The 17,233-nt window shown below is 53.5% G+C and overlaps 1 protein-coding gene across 1 annotated transcript in view; it reads right to left on the bottom strand.

Moving 5' to 3' along the window:
* The window catches only part of Bmp7 (bone morphogenetic protein 7), a gene marked incomplete at its 5' end in the record, with an annotated part of 66,789 nt that overhangs the window by 14,236 nt on the left and 35,320 nt on the right, over positions 1–17,233 (bottom strand). The window contains one exon of the mRNA XM_010628811.3: positions 8,209–8,357. Coding sequence (XP_010627113.2) covers positions 8,209–8,357 — 149 coding nt within the window. The remainder of the gene's footprint in view (positions 1–8,208; positions 8,358–17,233) is intronic.

Here is a 17,233-nt window from a genome sequence, read left to right as displayed (position 1 = left end):
CGGATCTGGTCGGAATGCAGCAGGCCCGGCCCCAGCGCTTCCCTCCGGTTGTCTGGCCTCTGCTCGGTTCTCAGCAGCGTGCTGCCCATCCCAGGGGACGTGTGGCCGTGCCTGGAGACGTGTGTGCTGTCAGCGCTGGGCAGATGCCACGGCACCGAATAAAGAGAGGCCGGGCAGCCGCAAAGGGCCCCGCTAGGCACAGGTGGGCCCCACACTGAGTTATGGAGCCCGAACACCAACAAGCCAGCGCTGAGAAACTGCAGCTCCTGACCACAGCGTCCGCACATGCTCACCGTGTCCCCATGGCTCGAGATATTTCATACAGACGGCCTCCTCCAGTCTGGCTTATGGAAGTCTGCATGTCTTGGAGATTTATCCGTGTGGCCATTTCTGGAGCGCATCCTTCTGGTTGTGCATGGTACGCCACAGACACAGGCATCCCAGTTGCTTGTACATTCTCCAGTATTATGAATATAATGAGAAACACCCATCCAGGCTGCAGGGTGAACCCGACTTTTCATTTTCTGGATGGGAAGTGAGGCCCTCCACGATGCCGGCTTCCCTTGGGCCTCCACACGATGTAGAGTTCCCAATGGCCACAGCGGCTGTCTGCCAGGCTGATCCCCTGCCAAGCAGAGTCCCCCAGGCTGCCCTCCACCCTCGGAGGCCACAAATGTGACCCTTCCTGGCTTCACTTGAACTTGTTCTGGAGATGGCCACCGCAGGCTTCTCAGAAGTGTCTTTCTTTCTAAAAAGGCAGGCACATGAAGACATAAGCACCCTTTACCCTGCGCACTGGGCAGCTCAGGGACACAGAGGCAGCCCTCTCACCACCTATCCCATGATGCATGCGCCCTGGGACAAAATGCCAGTTCACTCAGGATGACGGGCCAGGAGGGAAAAGTCTGGATAACTACTGGTCCTCTTGCCCAGGGGTCAGTGACCTACAGCCTGCTGGTTATACAGCCCACTGCCTGCTTTTGCAAATAAAGTTTTACTGGAACACAGGCAGCCTACATCATGGTCCGTGTCTCCTTTCACACTGAACTGCCCTGCTGTGAAAGCCAGAGCCACTCCTGAGGAGCCCAAAGTGTGCACCCTCCAGTGCATTCCAGAAAACATCTGCTGACCCAGACACATAAGGAAATCCGCAGGTGTCCCCACGAGCGAAGACGCCACTGTGCTCCATTACCCACCTACGGAAGTGCTCTCAGCTATGGCCCTGTCTTAGGTGGCTCTAGTTACTGAGCGCTTGCTCTGTGCCAGGCACTATGCCAAGCTCATTCCACGGCTGCTCCTCACTGTGACCTTTCCGAGTAGGAACAGTGACAGATTAGGAAAGTCAGCTCACAGGCGTGAAGTCACCGTCCCAGGGCCACCACAGCAGAGGGTAGAGATGGCATCCATGCCTTGGCTCGGCTGACTCAACCACACCATCCACCAAGGGGTCCAGGCAGAAGAAAGGATCCAGAGAGGACGCCAGGCCTGGCGTGGGTGCCCTCGGAGGCTCCAGAGGCAGGAACGACACAGACAGCCACGGGGAGATGTGAGGTGGAGGCCGGGCTCTCGGAGGGCAAGGTGGGGCCGGGGCACAGCAGCAGGTGCATCTCGGATCCACCGGCCACCTGCAGGTGGTGCGAGGATGTGGGAAAGATCCCAGAGAGCAGGCGGGGATGTGGAGGGAGTGGGGCCTCTCGGGAACGGAGGGACAGGACCCACCCACAGTGAGGGCAGCATCTTCGCTTTCTTGTGGCTTCTTTGTTTTCCAGGCTGCCCTCTGAGGCCCACAGGATAAGAACGATCCTGGTTAACTGTGGAAAACATGTGGATCCCAGACACTTCTCCGGATGGACCAAGGCCCAAGTGACAAGTGAGAGCACGAACACTTGTGACATCTGCCTGGCCCCAGTGACCCAGTTCCGTCCCTGCCACCAGAGACCACCCCAACCACTGGGTCACCCGCCTCTTTCCTCTCCCTCTCCAGAGTCTGGACAAACAGGAAGTGAAGCAATTGCAAGAAGCAAAGCACCTTGGGCCATCTGCGCCATGGGTGGTTCACCCGCAGCCCCGGCCTTACCGGGCTTTACCGGTTTAGTTTCCGCAGCTGCCCGCCAGCTCCCGCTTGGATAGCACGCACCCTCTGATCCTTCGGGGGCCCTGCCACATCCGGTCCCATCTGGTGGTGGACAAGCAGGACATGGGCTCTGCACACATCTGACAGGCACATGCGTCAGTCCGGCCGGCTCCAGGAGGCAGAGATGCAGCGGGGAGGAGGAGGGGCCGTGAGCTTGGTGCTCGGGAGACAGAGGAGTGGGCGGGCAGGTCCCCAGGACAGGGGCAGACACAGCCATCAGATCCTCTTCCTAGATCAGAGAGGCTGGGAGCTGCCATCCTCCTGAGCCCTCCAAGCGATTTCTTCTGTGCCGGGGAGACAGCAAGAGACCCCTGACCTGGACAGGATGCTTCATCTCGGGCACAGAGGTTGAGGGGCTCCCACTTGTGCTAGGGCTAGAGTCCCTCCAACCCAAAGCGGTCTTCCTCTCCCCAGAGCAGGTGAGCGGGTGTTTTCATCTGTAAGCAGCAGGGAGCCCTCTGCGGAGCCTAAGGACAGGACGCACGCCTCGCCACGATCTGCCGGGCACAGCTCCTGTTCACCACCCACCTCCCAAGAGGCCACGCATAGTGACAGCAAAACCTTCATCTAGCACAGCCTGGCTGTTCAGGAATCTGTTTCCAAGGTGGACAAAGCAGGTGTTTTCTACAGGAACCTGGTTCTAAGGACCAGGTGGGGGTGGGGGTGAGAGGTTGGCACTGCTGCCATCCTAGCTGGACCCAGTGATCTAGGAGCCCACAAAACTGTTTCAGTGTCTGTTAAAATCTAAGATAACATGGGAGCTTGCAGCAGTGAAGGCACTGTTTTGATTTCTAGCCCAGCCAGGACTCCAATCATCTTTATACTGACATGGTTAGAACGTGGACTTTTCAATTCTCTTTTTAATGGAGGAGGAGCTCACCCAAGTTCAACGCAGCCCTGCCACTCCTTCCGTCTGTGGTGCAGAAAGCCACTCTTGCCTTTCCAGGGAAGCGGACTTGGCCAGAACAGGCAGGCAGGGCCCAGGCGTGCTGGCACCTCCCTCCTTCATGGCCCTGCTGGGCCCCCTCAGAGCTCACTAATCACAGTGTCCCCTCGACTCCACCCCAATCTGATCCCAGGGGACCACTCCCTTGAAGTGGTTAGTAACACTGAGTCGGGGTTGTCAGCCTGCTTGGAGCCTTGTGACTCTAGTTAAGTTCCTCGGCTTTCTTGGTCTCAGTTTCCCCATCCGGAACATGCTGGTGGTAATAATTACATCCCAAAAAAAACAACACAAAAACAAAAGAACACCGGGGAGGAGGGATGACGTCTAAGGGGCACAGGGCCTAGGTTTCCCAGGAGTACTCCTCCTCTTCTCTTCCTCCCAGCTGCTGGCAGAGCAGGTGACTTTCCATCATCCACAGAGCAGACAAAGAAACAAGGAACCCAGGTGGCGAAGTGATAGCAGCAGCTGCCAGCCCCCAAAGCCACAAGAGGGCTCCACTGCCTGGGCGATGACTGATCACCATCAGCAGGAGGCCGGGGTCCCTCTGCACAGGGTGCCCGTTCTTCCCCAGCCCCTCCCTGGGTGGTGCCTCCTTCAGCCCAGTTCCCAGCACCAGCCTGGAGTACAGGACATGGCCGAGAAGGGCAGGCCTTGGGGCCGGGAAGGGCATGGCCACTTCTCCCCATCTCTGCATCAGGAGGAAGATGGGGACAGCAGCCCTGACTGCTGCAGCACCGTCCCTCTTGGGGAGCTGCAGGTGCCTGAGGTTTGCAGGCACGAGGCCCGGGGTGCTGCCAGCTGTGCTGCTGCAGTGACTGACAGGAGGGCTGCAGCCAGCAAGGCTCTGCACGCTTCCCGAGTGGTCTCAGCAGGGCACCTCCAACCCAAAACCTTCCCAAAGCTAGCACAAGGGAGAGTGTGGTCACTCGTGCACTGTGCTCCGAGACCAGGTCACGCAGGGTTTCCATCAGGCCGAGCACAAGGTTCGGAAAATCTGTCCCTCCCCACCCAGGATGGCCACAGAGGCCTGGATTTCTGCCATCAACATGGGGGGTGGGGTGGTCCAAGGGGCCTCTTCCTCTACAGGGGGGAGCTAGACGGGCACAGTTGTGTCTGATCCCCTCCCTTCCTGGGTCTTGGCTCTGAGCTGGCCTCTCCAGATGCCCTTGGAGGCAAGAAGGCCCCCGGGGGACTCTGCCGCCAGCTCAGGCCTGGCGAGTAAGTGTCTGAGGAACACGGACTCCCTGGCAGGCTGTGCTGAGCCCCTGCACCTGTGTGGGTATTGGTGGGAAAGCTCGGGCCTGGGCCAAGCACGGCCTGCCCAGCCCCTGATAAACAGGGGACCCGTCACCAGGCACAGTGGCACCAGAGCATGGCTGCTCAGCCAGGCCCCACATTGCCCAAGAAGCGCTGAGGAAAGACGTGCTCTAAGGCCCACCCTCAAGAAGCCTTCATGAGTGGGTGCGGGGGGCTGAGGAACCAGCATGCACAGCTCCCCAGGGCGATTGTGACAGGCACCACACTCAGGAACAATGAGTGGTCACCAGATGTGCCCAGCTGAGAGCCTGGGTCTCAGCAATGCAACTCACTGGCTTCTCAGCTCCTCTAACACGGAACACGGCCCACTGGCCTTGGTACACACCCTCCCCTCCCGCGGGTGTCAGCGGTGGCCTGCCCAACCAGGGTGACCATACCTAGCTCGCTGCCTGGGAGACACCACACCTGGACAGCTGTCCAAGTGACAGGGCATGGTCCGGCCCTCGCCCTGGTGCTACACAGCACCTGTGGCCACCAGGCTACAAGGAATGGAGAGGATTTTCCGGCGGGCACTCTGAGCCTCAGTTTCCTCCCTTGCACCGCGGGGAGGGTAACGGTGGCAGCTGCTCGCTGGGTGGCTGTGGGCAGCTCATGAAGCATTGGTGGGTGGTGGCCACAGCAGGCTGAGTCCCTAGCTTTCCACCTGGGTGAGTTCATCTCATTACCCTTGGAGGTGGAAACAATGATTAAACCCACTTCCCAGGTGAGGGACATTCGGTGACTCACCCTGGGCCACGTGAGCCAGTGGGGCAGGCAGGACAGAGAGGACACTGGACCCTGAGGTCAAGCTGGAAGGTCTAGCCAGTGTCCACAAGTCCAGGGCAGCAGGTACTCACAAGAGGAGAAAACAGTTCACCTTCGCTTCATTACTTTATCTCACCCCCTACACACTCCACAGGGCTTTTAAGGAAAAAAGCTCAGGTGACTTTATTGCCAGATAAGTTTAGAATTCTTCTGTGCAACATTACCCACCTCCCAGAGGTTCATAAAGGACATAGGCAAAATAAAGGCTCTGAGAAGTTCTGTGGAGAATCGTGTTTATCCAACTAGCATTCCTCACACTTAACTGACCCTGAAACCCTTCATTTGTCCCTGGGCTACCTACTGACATTTCAGGAAGCACAGTTTGAGAAAACTGGTATAGAGCAGACCTGTAAATAATATTTCTGAGAGCAATACATTATGTTCAGCTTGGCAGACCACAGGGTCTCTGCTTACAGTTACCCAAGTTTGTTGTTAAAGCACAAAAGTCATCTGAGATAATACAGAAGAAAATGAGTGCGGCTATGTGCAACAAAATATCATTTATGGACAATAAAATGTGAATTTCACACCATTTTACACGTCACCAAGAATTCTTCCTCTTTGGATTTTTCTCAGTCATTTAAAATTTGAAAACTTTGTCACAAGAGAGAAAAGGCAGGCTGCAGGCCGAAGGTGGTCATCTGGGTTTAGTCTGCCAATCCCTGGTATAGAGCCATGGAAAAATCTAGTGCTTTCTACAATTTTCTTGAAGTCTGAGGAGCAAGGGAAGCAGGTGGAAGATGGGAGATGAGAAGGTGGAGAGACCTTTATCATAAAGGAGGAGGATCTGGAGACCAGAGGGAAGTTTGGCCCTCAACTCTGCGGTCCCTCCCCATAGGCTCCAGCAGTGAGCTTTCTGAAATCCAAGCAGAGGAGATCTTCTGGAGGCTCAAGGTGGAAGGGTGGTGAGAGGGACCTTTCCTCACCATGCCTCGGAAACAGGAAAACTGTTCCTGCTCCCCACATGCTACAGCCATTCCCTGAGACACACAGAGATGCCAGAACAGGATTGTCACCGAATTACCCCCAAGTTGCTGACAATTCTTTCCCCACCTCTAGGCCAGAGAGTGGCCTCTGATAGGAAGAAAAAGAGGCAAAGCCCAAGAACTATAAAGGAAAAGGTGATCAAATTCAACTGCTTTGTTAGAATCCATTTGGCAAAATCCAGGATAACCAAAAGAAAAAGAAAACTCAAAACTGGGAAAACATTTGCTGCTCAAATTGCAAAGAGTCAAAATGGAAAAGAAAAAGACCTATGACCTATCAGAGCAATGGGCAGCGAGCAGGGACAGAGAGCAGCCAGGGAAGACACTGCAGATGGCACATGTGGAAAAAGTGTTCCCTCACACAGGAGAGAGAGAAGAGCGAAGTCACGTGCCAGATGCCATCTGTCCTCAAGTGGGTGGATCAGCAAGGACGGACAGGTTTGAGAACCTGAACTGGTGAGGAAGAGGAAACAGGAGCCCTTACAGCTACTGTGGACAATGTCACTGTCAGGAATTTATGCCAGAGCTATGCTAACTCAACTGAAGATGACCCTGCATGAGCTTTTCTCCCCCAGACCTGACTGTAAGAGGAAAAGACATGCCAGGTGCAATAATATTGACAATAACTTATTTATTCAGGGGTGCACCACAGTCAGGTCATATCTTAAGGCCTCATTACTCAAAGCTTGGTCCGGGCACCACAGGCATCAGCAGCCCCCAAAGGCCATCTGGAAAGGCAGGCTCCCCCCTCCATCAGAATTTCTATTTTAATAAGATGGGGGGGGGCTTCTATACCCATTAAGTCGCTATTTTAAAAACCCTTCCCATATTAACTCAAGACAACCCAGGAGCCCAGAAGTGTGTTGGAGACACAGATGCCAAGATTGAAGGTTAGGGAAGTTGCCTCGAGTCATATGGTAAGGGAGGAACAGCACCTCTATACTATTACTCGGGCACAAAACAGACTAGGCTCGTTAATCATAGGTAGGACCAGTGGGCAAGATAAATTGTTTGACGAAGAACACTGAACATTCTGTCCCATCATTTGTGGGAGAAGAATAAAATGACAGCAGAATCTCTGAAACGGTACCTAATAACAGGAAAAACAGGAGTTGACTCTGGGAAGTGGAACTCAACAGCTGCGGGAAGGAAGTCAGAAGGACACTATTTACCGTTACACATTTCCACAATGTCTATGAAGCCAGGGGCATGTATTTCCTATTCCAAAATAAGTGGGGGAAAAAAATCTTTTTCTTCTTAAAAAGAAAGCAGCTACACAACCAGAAACCACACCCATTTGTTACAAATACAAGTTGGGGGAAAGGGAATATTGGCATAGGCCACTCCTCATTCCCCACTCAGCTTCCTGTCTGTCCCTCTCAAAGGAAGTAGATTTGGGGAGAGCCAAATAAGAGCAGATTCTCCAAGAATTTAGAACTCAGAACCACTGACAGGGAAGAGACTAATGTGGTTAAACCAGCATAGTGATCCTCATCCAGGAACAGTTTTGGTGAAGACACCTTTGGGAATTGCACCTAGAGGATGTGATTGGTGCCTAGTAGGTAAGAGGCCAAAGATGCCGAACAGGCTCCAGTGCTCCAGGAGGCCCAGAATGCCATGCGTTGGGAGGCCGTGAAGCCTGTGCTGGCACTTGCCACACAGGTGCTGTGTAAGCTACCAGCTCAGGGCTTGAGTCCCGGGGAGGTTCTGACAGCAGGGCTGCGCTGGCTGAGACTCTGTACTTCTAAGTGAGTAAGACTCTGCACCTGCTGATGTCGAGCCACTCTTGGAGCAGCAAAGCCTTACTCAGGCCAGCTGTGGCCAAGCTCACACGCCTCTCATGCAAGGGGAAGGACAGAGGTTGCTTTGGGTTTGGATCAAAGGGCAGGGTGCCGAGTCCTAGTCGGGAGGAGGCAGGAAAGCCTGGTCTGGAGGGAAACAAACACACGCACTGCTCAGGATTCCTGAAAGTCCAAGAGCACAGGCTGCAGAGGTAGTGGTGGCAGTGGCCGGGCACTCACCATCCAGAGTCTCCACTGAAAGCTGCAGGCCCAGGTTGTGCCGAGGGTTGACCACCCAGTGGTTGCTCGTGGCCGTGATGTCGAACACCAGCCAGCCCTCCTCGGAGGCCCAGAGGGTGCGGCTGTCGAGTAGAAAGAGGTCGGACTCCCTGTGAGAGAGGAGGAGACAGAGACACAGGCTCTGGGTTAGTTGGATCACAGCGCAGTCGCTCCAGCAGCAAGCTGCTTACCAAAGAGGGAAGCCTTGTGAGGCGGAGGAGGCAGAACGGGGCCGGCCAGTCCTCCAAAAGCAAGTTCATCAGGCACAAAGACCCCTCACAGCTGTGGCAGGGGAAGGAGGCACAGAAGAGTCGTAGAGACACACATGGGGAACAGGGCGCTGCTACAAGGCCACCTTGCCCTACAGTTGCCAGGGAGATCCCAGCGAGACAGAGCACAGACGGGCAGGAATCATTCAGCTTGCGTGTCTCTGAGAGTCAGGAAGCAGGGCTGACTCTGCCTGGATCGGGCACTGTGCGGCTGGCACTGCTCCGAGGGCTCCTCACACGTCAGCACTCGCTTCTCACCACCCTAAGTTGTGGGGCATCATCTCCACCTGGAGCACGGCAGGATCAGGACTTGCCCAAGGTCATTTAGCCGGGAAGTTGCCAGGCTGGGGTTTGTGCAGAAAACCTTCATCTTCACACCACGTGGCTTCATCAAGAACCTAGCGTGTGGCAGGAACTGCGCTGCGGGCAGACGTTAATAGAGAAGAGCTGTCAATTCCTTCTTCACTTTTTGCAAAATCGAGTGGCAAAATGGCAAAACCATAACTCATCCTGTGGGTGCTGGAGGATGGGTGGGTAGATGGACGGAGGGAGGGAGGGAGGAAGGGAACATCAGTGGGTGGACTCTGGCACACAAAGGCTTTATAGTATTTCCTATGCACTTCTAGTTATAAGGACTGTTTCAATAAATTGAATCTTTTAATAATCAGTTAAAACACTGGAGCCCCTGTGTTGTGCAGGGTACCGGGGTGCAGGTATACTGAGGAACACTACCAAACGGGCCAGTCTCTGTCACCCCCGGAGTCACCTAAATTTCCCGAGAATCAAGGTGAGTTCTGTCCTTACACATAAACATGTCAGATGTGCCAACTATTTACTGAGCACATACACTGGGCCAGCCTCTGAAAATCCTGACAGCACCGTGTCCCCAAGTCCTTAAAACAACTTTGCAAGGCAGACAGTACTGCTGGCACCGCTAAGCAGATCTCAGATCGAGGCTCAGGAGGCAAAGATTTTTGCCCAGGATCACACCACTGGGACAGGGTCCAGGAAGGTGGAACCCAGCAGGGCTGCCTGCAAGCCCAAGCCTGCAGCTGCACACGAAGACAGTCCTCCCGGACACAACCCTGGCTCAGGGTGGAGCTGTCCCGTCTCACAGTCTGCAGAGTCACAGTCTCGTTGCCACGTCCCACTAAGCTACGGGTGGGCCACGGGGCAATAGCCCTTCAGACAAGGTCCACATCTCCAGTTGGCCCCGGTCCCTCTTCTTACTGAATTACTGGTGACCACCCTCATTCGCCCTCCCAGTCTGGCCCCGAGAGTCTGGCCCGTATTCTTCTGCTTGCCTCAGTGTGTCAGACATTTACCGGGCCCATCGGCACGTACAATGTGGACAGAAACAGGGAATGCTGGCCAGCAACTCTGATTTAACTCAGAACCCACTGGGATGTGATGGGGGATTACGAAGCCACTCAGGGAAGCCCACACAGGGGTGGGGGACCAGGCTTGGAGGCAGGGTGCCGAGGCAGGTGTGAGAGTGTGGGTTGGCCTCAGCAAGCACAATGGCAGAAGGGGTGAGTGTGAGCTGTCCCCTTTGTGTCCCAGTCTGGAGACAAAGGATCCAGGTGGCCCAGCCAAGTCACACAGCTGGCTTTGGCAGATGCAAAGGAGGGAAGTGCACAGAAATGGACAGCATCACCAGGACTATGAGGAGAGGCAAGGGTCACTCCTACCCCACCTACCCTAAAGGACGCTTTGAAAGCATAGTGGACCCTCAACAACTGGCCTGACATACAAACAACTTGGGTTACGACCATAATTAGTTTTAACTTATGAATAAAGTCTTGAGTCACGACCCGAATGCCAGCTGCTTGTGCTTCCAGATGGTCTCAGATGCAGATTTAACCCTTAAAGAGTTCTGCAAGGACCACTGCAACACCCTTTCCAGGTGGGGTTCATTGAGAAATCCTGGACCAGTGTCTAAGGACACTGAGATCTGCCGGTGTACAGCAGAGAGACTTTGAAGGCTGTCAGAGGGGCCTGAGCCTTCAATGATAAACCTGAGTTACACCCAGCCCTCGGGAATGAATTGAGTTCGTAAGTCAAGGCTCCACTGTATTATGATACAGGCCCCAGAACCCAATTAAAAAGATGTTAAATTATATCACGGTTTGGGTCTGAATGTGATCCTCTCAAATTTTCTGCTGCAACTTAATCCAGGTGGGATCTTTCAGGGGTCCATGAGTGCTTGACCCTCACAAATGGAGTGGCCCTGATAGAATCTTGAGGGAGGCACTATCTTGGATCAGAACAACCCTTCGTAGACACTGACTCTGCTGAGGTCTTGGTCTTGGACCTCCCAGACTCCAGAACTATGAGCCACAAATTTCCATTCTTTATATATTACCCAGTCTCAGGTAATTTTGTGGTAGCAGCACAGACTAGGACAAATCGTGCAGTATGTGTGTTCATACTACGTGAATAGCCACCATCCAAGACAACACACCATTCCCTCATCAGCCAGTCCAAAGTGCCCCCTGATCTGTCACTGGTTGGTTCATTCTACTCTGTCAACAGAGAGATTATGGGAGCAAGGAAGTCCCATTAGAGCCACATAAGGCTTGACAGACTCTAAGTTTGACTCATATCTAAAGTAAGTTAAAATAGTCTTTCACAACCCTTTCACTCTCTCCATGTCATTTTAGAGATCATTTCAGAGCTTACTCAGGGTACGTCCACGCTGCTTTAAATGTACAAACCAGAATTTCCTGCTGTCTTCATCTCCAATCGGCCCTGATGACTCTCCAGGCCCGGGAGAGCTCCCAAGATTGCCAATGAACCATTAGCCACTCTGGACAATTAACAGATGGAGCAGAAACAACACTCAAGTAAAAACTTTTCCTGAGCAGGGCTCCCAGAGCCCCTCCAGGAAACATCCGCACCTCAGCACAGAAGTCACAAACCTGGGTGATGATGCTGTGGGAAAATTGTTATTTGCAGGAAAATGTGACCAGATATGCAGACACACCTCCCGGACAGGGAGCAATGAATGGTAACCCAAAGAACACAATTAGGCCTTACCCAAAGGACGCCCTGCCATTCTCTAATTACCGGCCAGGCCAACAGGGCCAGATGTTACAGGCCAGCTTTGACTCATCCCTGAGTCAATGGGGAGGTGGTGGCTCCCTGCCCCCAAGTCATACTGCGCAGTTTGTCCCAGGCACAGACAGGAGAGCCACACCTTTCTCTGAAGGCAGAGGAGAGGGCACACTTGCTGGGGTGACTCTGCTTCTGGACAGCCTGCCTGTTAATTCCTCAGCAGCCAGGTCCAGCCTGAGCCAGGGTTGGAATTTCCAGTCACCACCTGGAGCATCACAAAAGAGCACTGATCTCACAGCCAAGAGAGCACTAAATGGGCCCTTTGTGACTTGTGATGACTTTATTTACCTTGAACACAATTGCCTTCCTGACCCAGTCCAGATGAGAGTGGGAGGTGAGGGAGGCTCAGGGCCCCAAGGAACCAGAATGTTTTCCTTCACCTTTGCCTCTCTTGCAAACTTAGGTGCTTTCCAAGCGCCACTTGCTGAATCTACCCAGCTGCCCTGGGCTGTGCAGTGACAATCCTTCCCACTCTACAGGTGAGGAAAGTGATGGTCAATGAGGTGACACTGATTATCCACAGCAACCTTACACAGGCAGAACCAGGGACAGCACAGGAAATCTGACTCAAGAACTTCAGACATAAGCCCCTCATCAGGGGACAAGAGAGACACAGGGAACTAGCAGGTCCTCCACAGTGCATCATGACACCACAGCCTGTGAAGCTGTAGAGAAAAGGCCAGATGGGGACAAGATCCAGGTGGTGGGGAGTGGAGAAGGTCAAGCCCATTCCTCCTGAGCCTCAGTTTCTCCTGTAAATTGGCAGCAATGCCATCTTGGAGCCAAGTGAAGACTGACCTGGCAAAAACTCTTAGGATTCCCTGGAGAATCCTGGAGTCTCTGCCAGTGCTGGTATTATTCCATGCTGACTGCAGGAAATGCTGGAGGAAGACCTAGTATGTCATGGTCCCGGAGGTTATGTGACCTGCCCGAGACCCTCCAATCAACAGACCACAGAGCCACTCAAGGACTGATCAACTTTGACTCAAACTCAGAGACAAGTGTGCAAGATGTTAGCAGTTGTGCAAGACCTTATGCACAGTCATTCCTCTGTCTGCACCATGTGCAGTTCTATACAGCTGTGGAGTTTGTTCCTCATCTCTGAAGCCTGAACTGACTGTGTGGCCTGCTGTGGAAATGACGTCCTGCCAGATCCAGGGCTAGGACTCGAGAGGTCTAGCAGTTTCTGGTTCTGCCCTTCTGGAAAGCGAGCCACTGAGTTAAGATGCCTAACCACTGTGAGAAAGAAAGAGGCCTGGAGGAGGTGAAGAAAGCAGAGGTGGGAAGATAAGAGTCTAAAGTCAGGGACAGAGTGAAATAAGTGAGCCACCAGGTGAGGTGCCCACTTGGATGATCCAGCTCCAGCCAAGCTCCAGGTTTGTTGGTGACTACAACAGATACCACTGGGGTAGAAGAACCGCCCGGCTAAGCCCTGCCAAATTCCTGAGCAGTAAAATGCTTGTTGTTTTGCGCCACTCTGGGTGGTCAGTCCCGGAGACAGATAATCCAAACAACAGTCACACTGTTCATAACAGAAAAACTGAAAGCAAACCATCTCCCCAGAGGGACTGGCTAGAAAACCATGCCACATGCATGCCAGGACAGCACAGCACAGCTGCTCAAAGGGGAAATAGGGTACGAGAAAAAAGGTGGTGTAAAACCAAAAGTGTACTATGTGTATTTCTGGGGAAATAAAACATTAAAATCAATGCAAAAAGAAATGGAAATTGTAAATATTCCAATAAGTATTAGAGAAGTTGAAGTAGAAGTAAGAAGCCTTCTTCATCCTCATGTTGCAGTTGGTTGTGCACACTATTTTTACTACAATCTCTAGATCATTGATAGTAATTTATTCTTATACAAGTGGGTCAAGAAAGTGGCAGGGGACAAGTTCTGAATTCATATGGCAAAGCCAGTATGCCCGTGATCCCAAAATGATGGGGATGATTCGAATCGACATTGCTCTAAGTACAGAAGGCCAGTGAACACAAGAAAAGACACTCGTCACCATCTGCCACTAGGGAAATGCACACCAAAGCCAAAAGAATGTCATACTTCCCACACCTGGGGACTGCTAGAATTAAAAGGTCAGAGGTAAGTGTTGTCGAGGACACACACAACAGGAGGAAAGCTGAGCAGCACCACCACTTTGGAAGACAGTCCTGCCATTTCTCAAAAGGTAAAACACTGAGTTATTGACATTCTATTGTCTGAGAAATAAAATCTTATTTCAACACAAAATGTTAAACACAAATGTTCACAGCAACATTTTTCCCAGTAGCTTAAGAAAATGGGAACAACCCAAATGTCCATCAAGGGCTAAATGGACAAAGTAAGGCAAATCCAGTTAGTGGAATATTATTTGTCAATGAAGAGGAATGAAGTATCGTCACACAATGGATGGACTTCAAAATCTTTCGCGGGGGAGAGGAAGTCTCACCGAGGGGCACACACCACGTGATTTTCTGCCGTGTGTGGAGAAGATCATGGATTCCAGCAGCTAGGCATGGTGGAAAAGTGGAGCAACTGCTTGTGGGTATGGAGTTTCCTTTTGGGGTGATGCAAACGTTCTCACATGAGACAGCGTTGTTGGTGACACCGACTCTGTATGTACTAAAAAGCTCCTGGACTGAACACCTCAAGTGATTTGGATGGACTTTCACTTACATAAAGCCAAAAGAAGCCCAAATACACAGCATGCTACCATCACGCCGGTTAATTTAAGGTTGGTACACACTACACAAAAAACACACCAACACCCTGCACCCTGACACCTGCTGCTCCTTCACTCTGAGGCACGCACAGCGACACTGAGCTCAGCAAGCATGATGCCTCACTTCTGAAAACAGGGCCATGCACTCCATTTCTGCTGAGTTTGGGGCAACACATTCCCATGTTCTGCTGGATCTGTGGGAAAGACCCGGCAGGGTGGTCAGCCTAGCTTTTGCCCCTGCGTGGGAGGGGACAACGCAACCCTCTGCTTCCAGCTCCCAGGGGGACACTGGGGCCTTCTGACTACAAACTTGACTATGTTCTCAACCATGCCTTTCGCGTGTGCTTCTCATTAAAGAAGCAGCAGCAGGCCCAGAGGGTCAATTTCTCCCTTCCTGAGACCTAAGATCCCCCAAATCCCTGCTCCAAAAGGCGAGATCCTGGGCTGGGAGGTTGATATTTAACTTCCAGCCCAGGGCCAGCGTGGGGCTGGTGGAGAACACCTCCCCCAAGGACGCCTTGGGAACTGGCTGAAGTCTAACCATGTGCTTGGGGGAGCAGGGGGAGATGCACATCAGAGGCTGGTTCACTTCCAGCCTCTCAGCCCACCCTCCCCAGGAAAGTTCTTCCCCCATGGAAAGTGGGTATATTAACATCGCAGGAGTGGGAGGGTAGAGATTTGCTCTGTTTTTCTGCTTTTCGTTTTCCCCCTCGGGTTGCTCAGAGGTTGTTTAGACTGACCGTCAAGGGTCTTCACCCACGACCTACTCCGGGAGGAGTCAGATTCCCTGGTGGGCTGAGATCAGGCTGGGATCTCTCAAACCGGACCTCAGAGGAACCTGCAAGGCTGTGTGTCATGGCAACAATAGCCCTGGAGCTGGCCCTGAGAGCCATGCAAGACTGGGGACTCAGGGCTCCTCTGGCTGTAGTTAGAGGCCACGAGAGACACAGCCTCCTACAGGGTCGCACTGTGCCCACTGCCTCGTCACCTGGTACAGTCCCTGCCCGACTCAAGGCCCAGGCTCAAGGTTTTGATGGGTGTGTGCCTCCTTGAACCTTCTGACAGTAGGCCCCACACCCAGAGTCTTAGTCCGACAGGACCTTGGAAATCCACTCCAGAACCATGAGGTCTGATCATCAAAGAAAGGAAAATGAGCCTAAGATCATGTGCTTCAAAGAAGTCCTCATCCTGAGGCCCAGAACCTGTGCTGCTGCTGCCTCACATGGTAAAAGCGGGTCTCTGTGGGCAGTTAGGGAGGAGTTTTGAGCCGGGGAGACACCGTGGATCCCCTTATCAGCCGGGAGTCGTGTGCAAGGTCCTCCTAAGCGACACAGAAGCAGGGAAGGGGACTGATGACGAGAGCTGAGGTCGGAGTGAGCTGAATGCTGGTGGCTCAGCTTCTACTTAGGCTCTGCTTGGAGCTGCAGTGAGAAAAGCAGCCAGGACAGAGGCCAGGGCCCAAAGCTGGGAGGACCCGCAGAGGAGGTAACCGGACCTCATAACGTGGCAGGGAGAGGAGTCCTCTGGCTGAGCTAGGTTTGCAGTTTGGGATGCTCAGAGAGGACACTGTGGGGCACATGAGAAGCCGGAGGGACAGAGTGGGAAGAGCCCAGAGACTGCTGAGGACAGAGTGCAGGTGGTCAGCGGCATGGACGTGGCGAGGCAGCCACCTGCACGGCTCTGGCCATAGGAAGTCAGGATGGGAGAGCCGGGGCCAGAAGCATTTCCAGCAGGCTGGGGAGTCTCCCCTCCGCAGTCCTGAACCACAGCCTCGCTCTGCTGCTCGTGGAAAAACTGTGAGGCTGGACATTTCCGAAACCCTGCGTGCCGTCAGCGGCTGGGAGAACATTCCTCAGCAGACAGCGTGGGCCGGCGAGGGTGGCCAGCGTTCCCAGGCCGGCATGACATCATGGGGGCTGTGAAGGATGACTCAGGCTAAGAGAGCACAGCCCTTGAGCACCTGGAGCAGGTCCAGCCTGCGGGGAAGCCTGGGGCGCCCATCAAAGGCCTGGGAGGAAACCGGCCCGCCCAGGGAGGCCACCAGGCCCCCACGTCCCCTCCTGCGCCGAAGCCCCCCATCTTGACTCAGGGATGCCCTGCTTTTCCACCACATCCCCCAAATAGCCCCTGGCTCCCCCCAAGACAGGAAGATGAAGTCAGGGAGGCCCAACACCTTTTATAAACATGCTTTTTTAAGGCTGTGAACCTCCAGGAAGACTAAAATTAAGCCCAGTGGGCGAATGGTGGAAAATACACAGACCCACAATATTCTCCGGCCACAGACAGAGCTGGGGTCCAACTCACAGCTTTCCCGCCCATAAGGGGAGCCCAAGGCGTCTGTGAAGGGCCGGGAACTCTCCTGCCCAGCACCCAGGAGGGCAAAGGCACCAAGATCAGGGTGCAAGTCAGCAGTCATTAACTCTGGGCCTCAATTGTCCCATTTACGGAATGAAGGATTCGGAGCTTTCAAGGTCAGAAATACATGCGGTTAACTGAAGGTCAGCAGCCAAAAAGGCTGTGCAGTTAAATAAGGTGGGAAGGTCTGCGTGCTACAGTGCTGATTTCACGATACACGATAGCACTCTCAAGGCTCTGAGAAATCCTGCTGCAAAAAAATCATCTGCTGCAGAGACCAGGTAAGAGACTCTCAGCTCTGCTGAGGTGGGTTAGAAGGAAGGCGCGAGGCCCCGTGGTTCAGAGCAGACCTCAGGGCCACAGTGAATCTTCCACCCTGGCTTAACTGTGCTCCGGCCCTGAAGCGGGGAGCTCAGCACCACACACAGGGACCCTGTTCCCCCAAGCAGCAGTCTTGGAACAGGAGTGGCACCAATGGAGCCCTGCACACGTGTTCCCCTGCCTGCCATACCAATCCTGACCCTTCTACCTG

The sequence above is a fragment of the Fukomys damarensis genome, unplaced genomic scaffold, assembly GCF_012274545.1.
Source record: "Fukomys damarensis isolate Sample0158 unplaced genomic scaffold, DMR_v1.0_HiC HiC_scaffold_22, whole genome shotgun sequence".
Taxonomy (NCBI): Eukaryota; Metazoa; Chordata; class Mammalia; order Rodentia; family Bathyergidae; genus Fukomys; species Fukomys damarensis.
The sequence above is the reverse complement of the archived record's forward strand: the minus strand, read 5'-3'. Positions and strand labels throughout refer to the sequence as shown.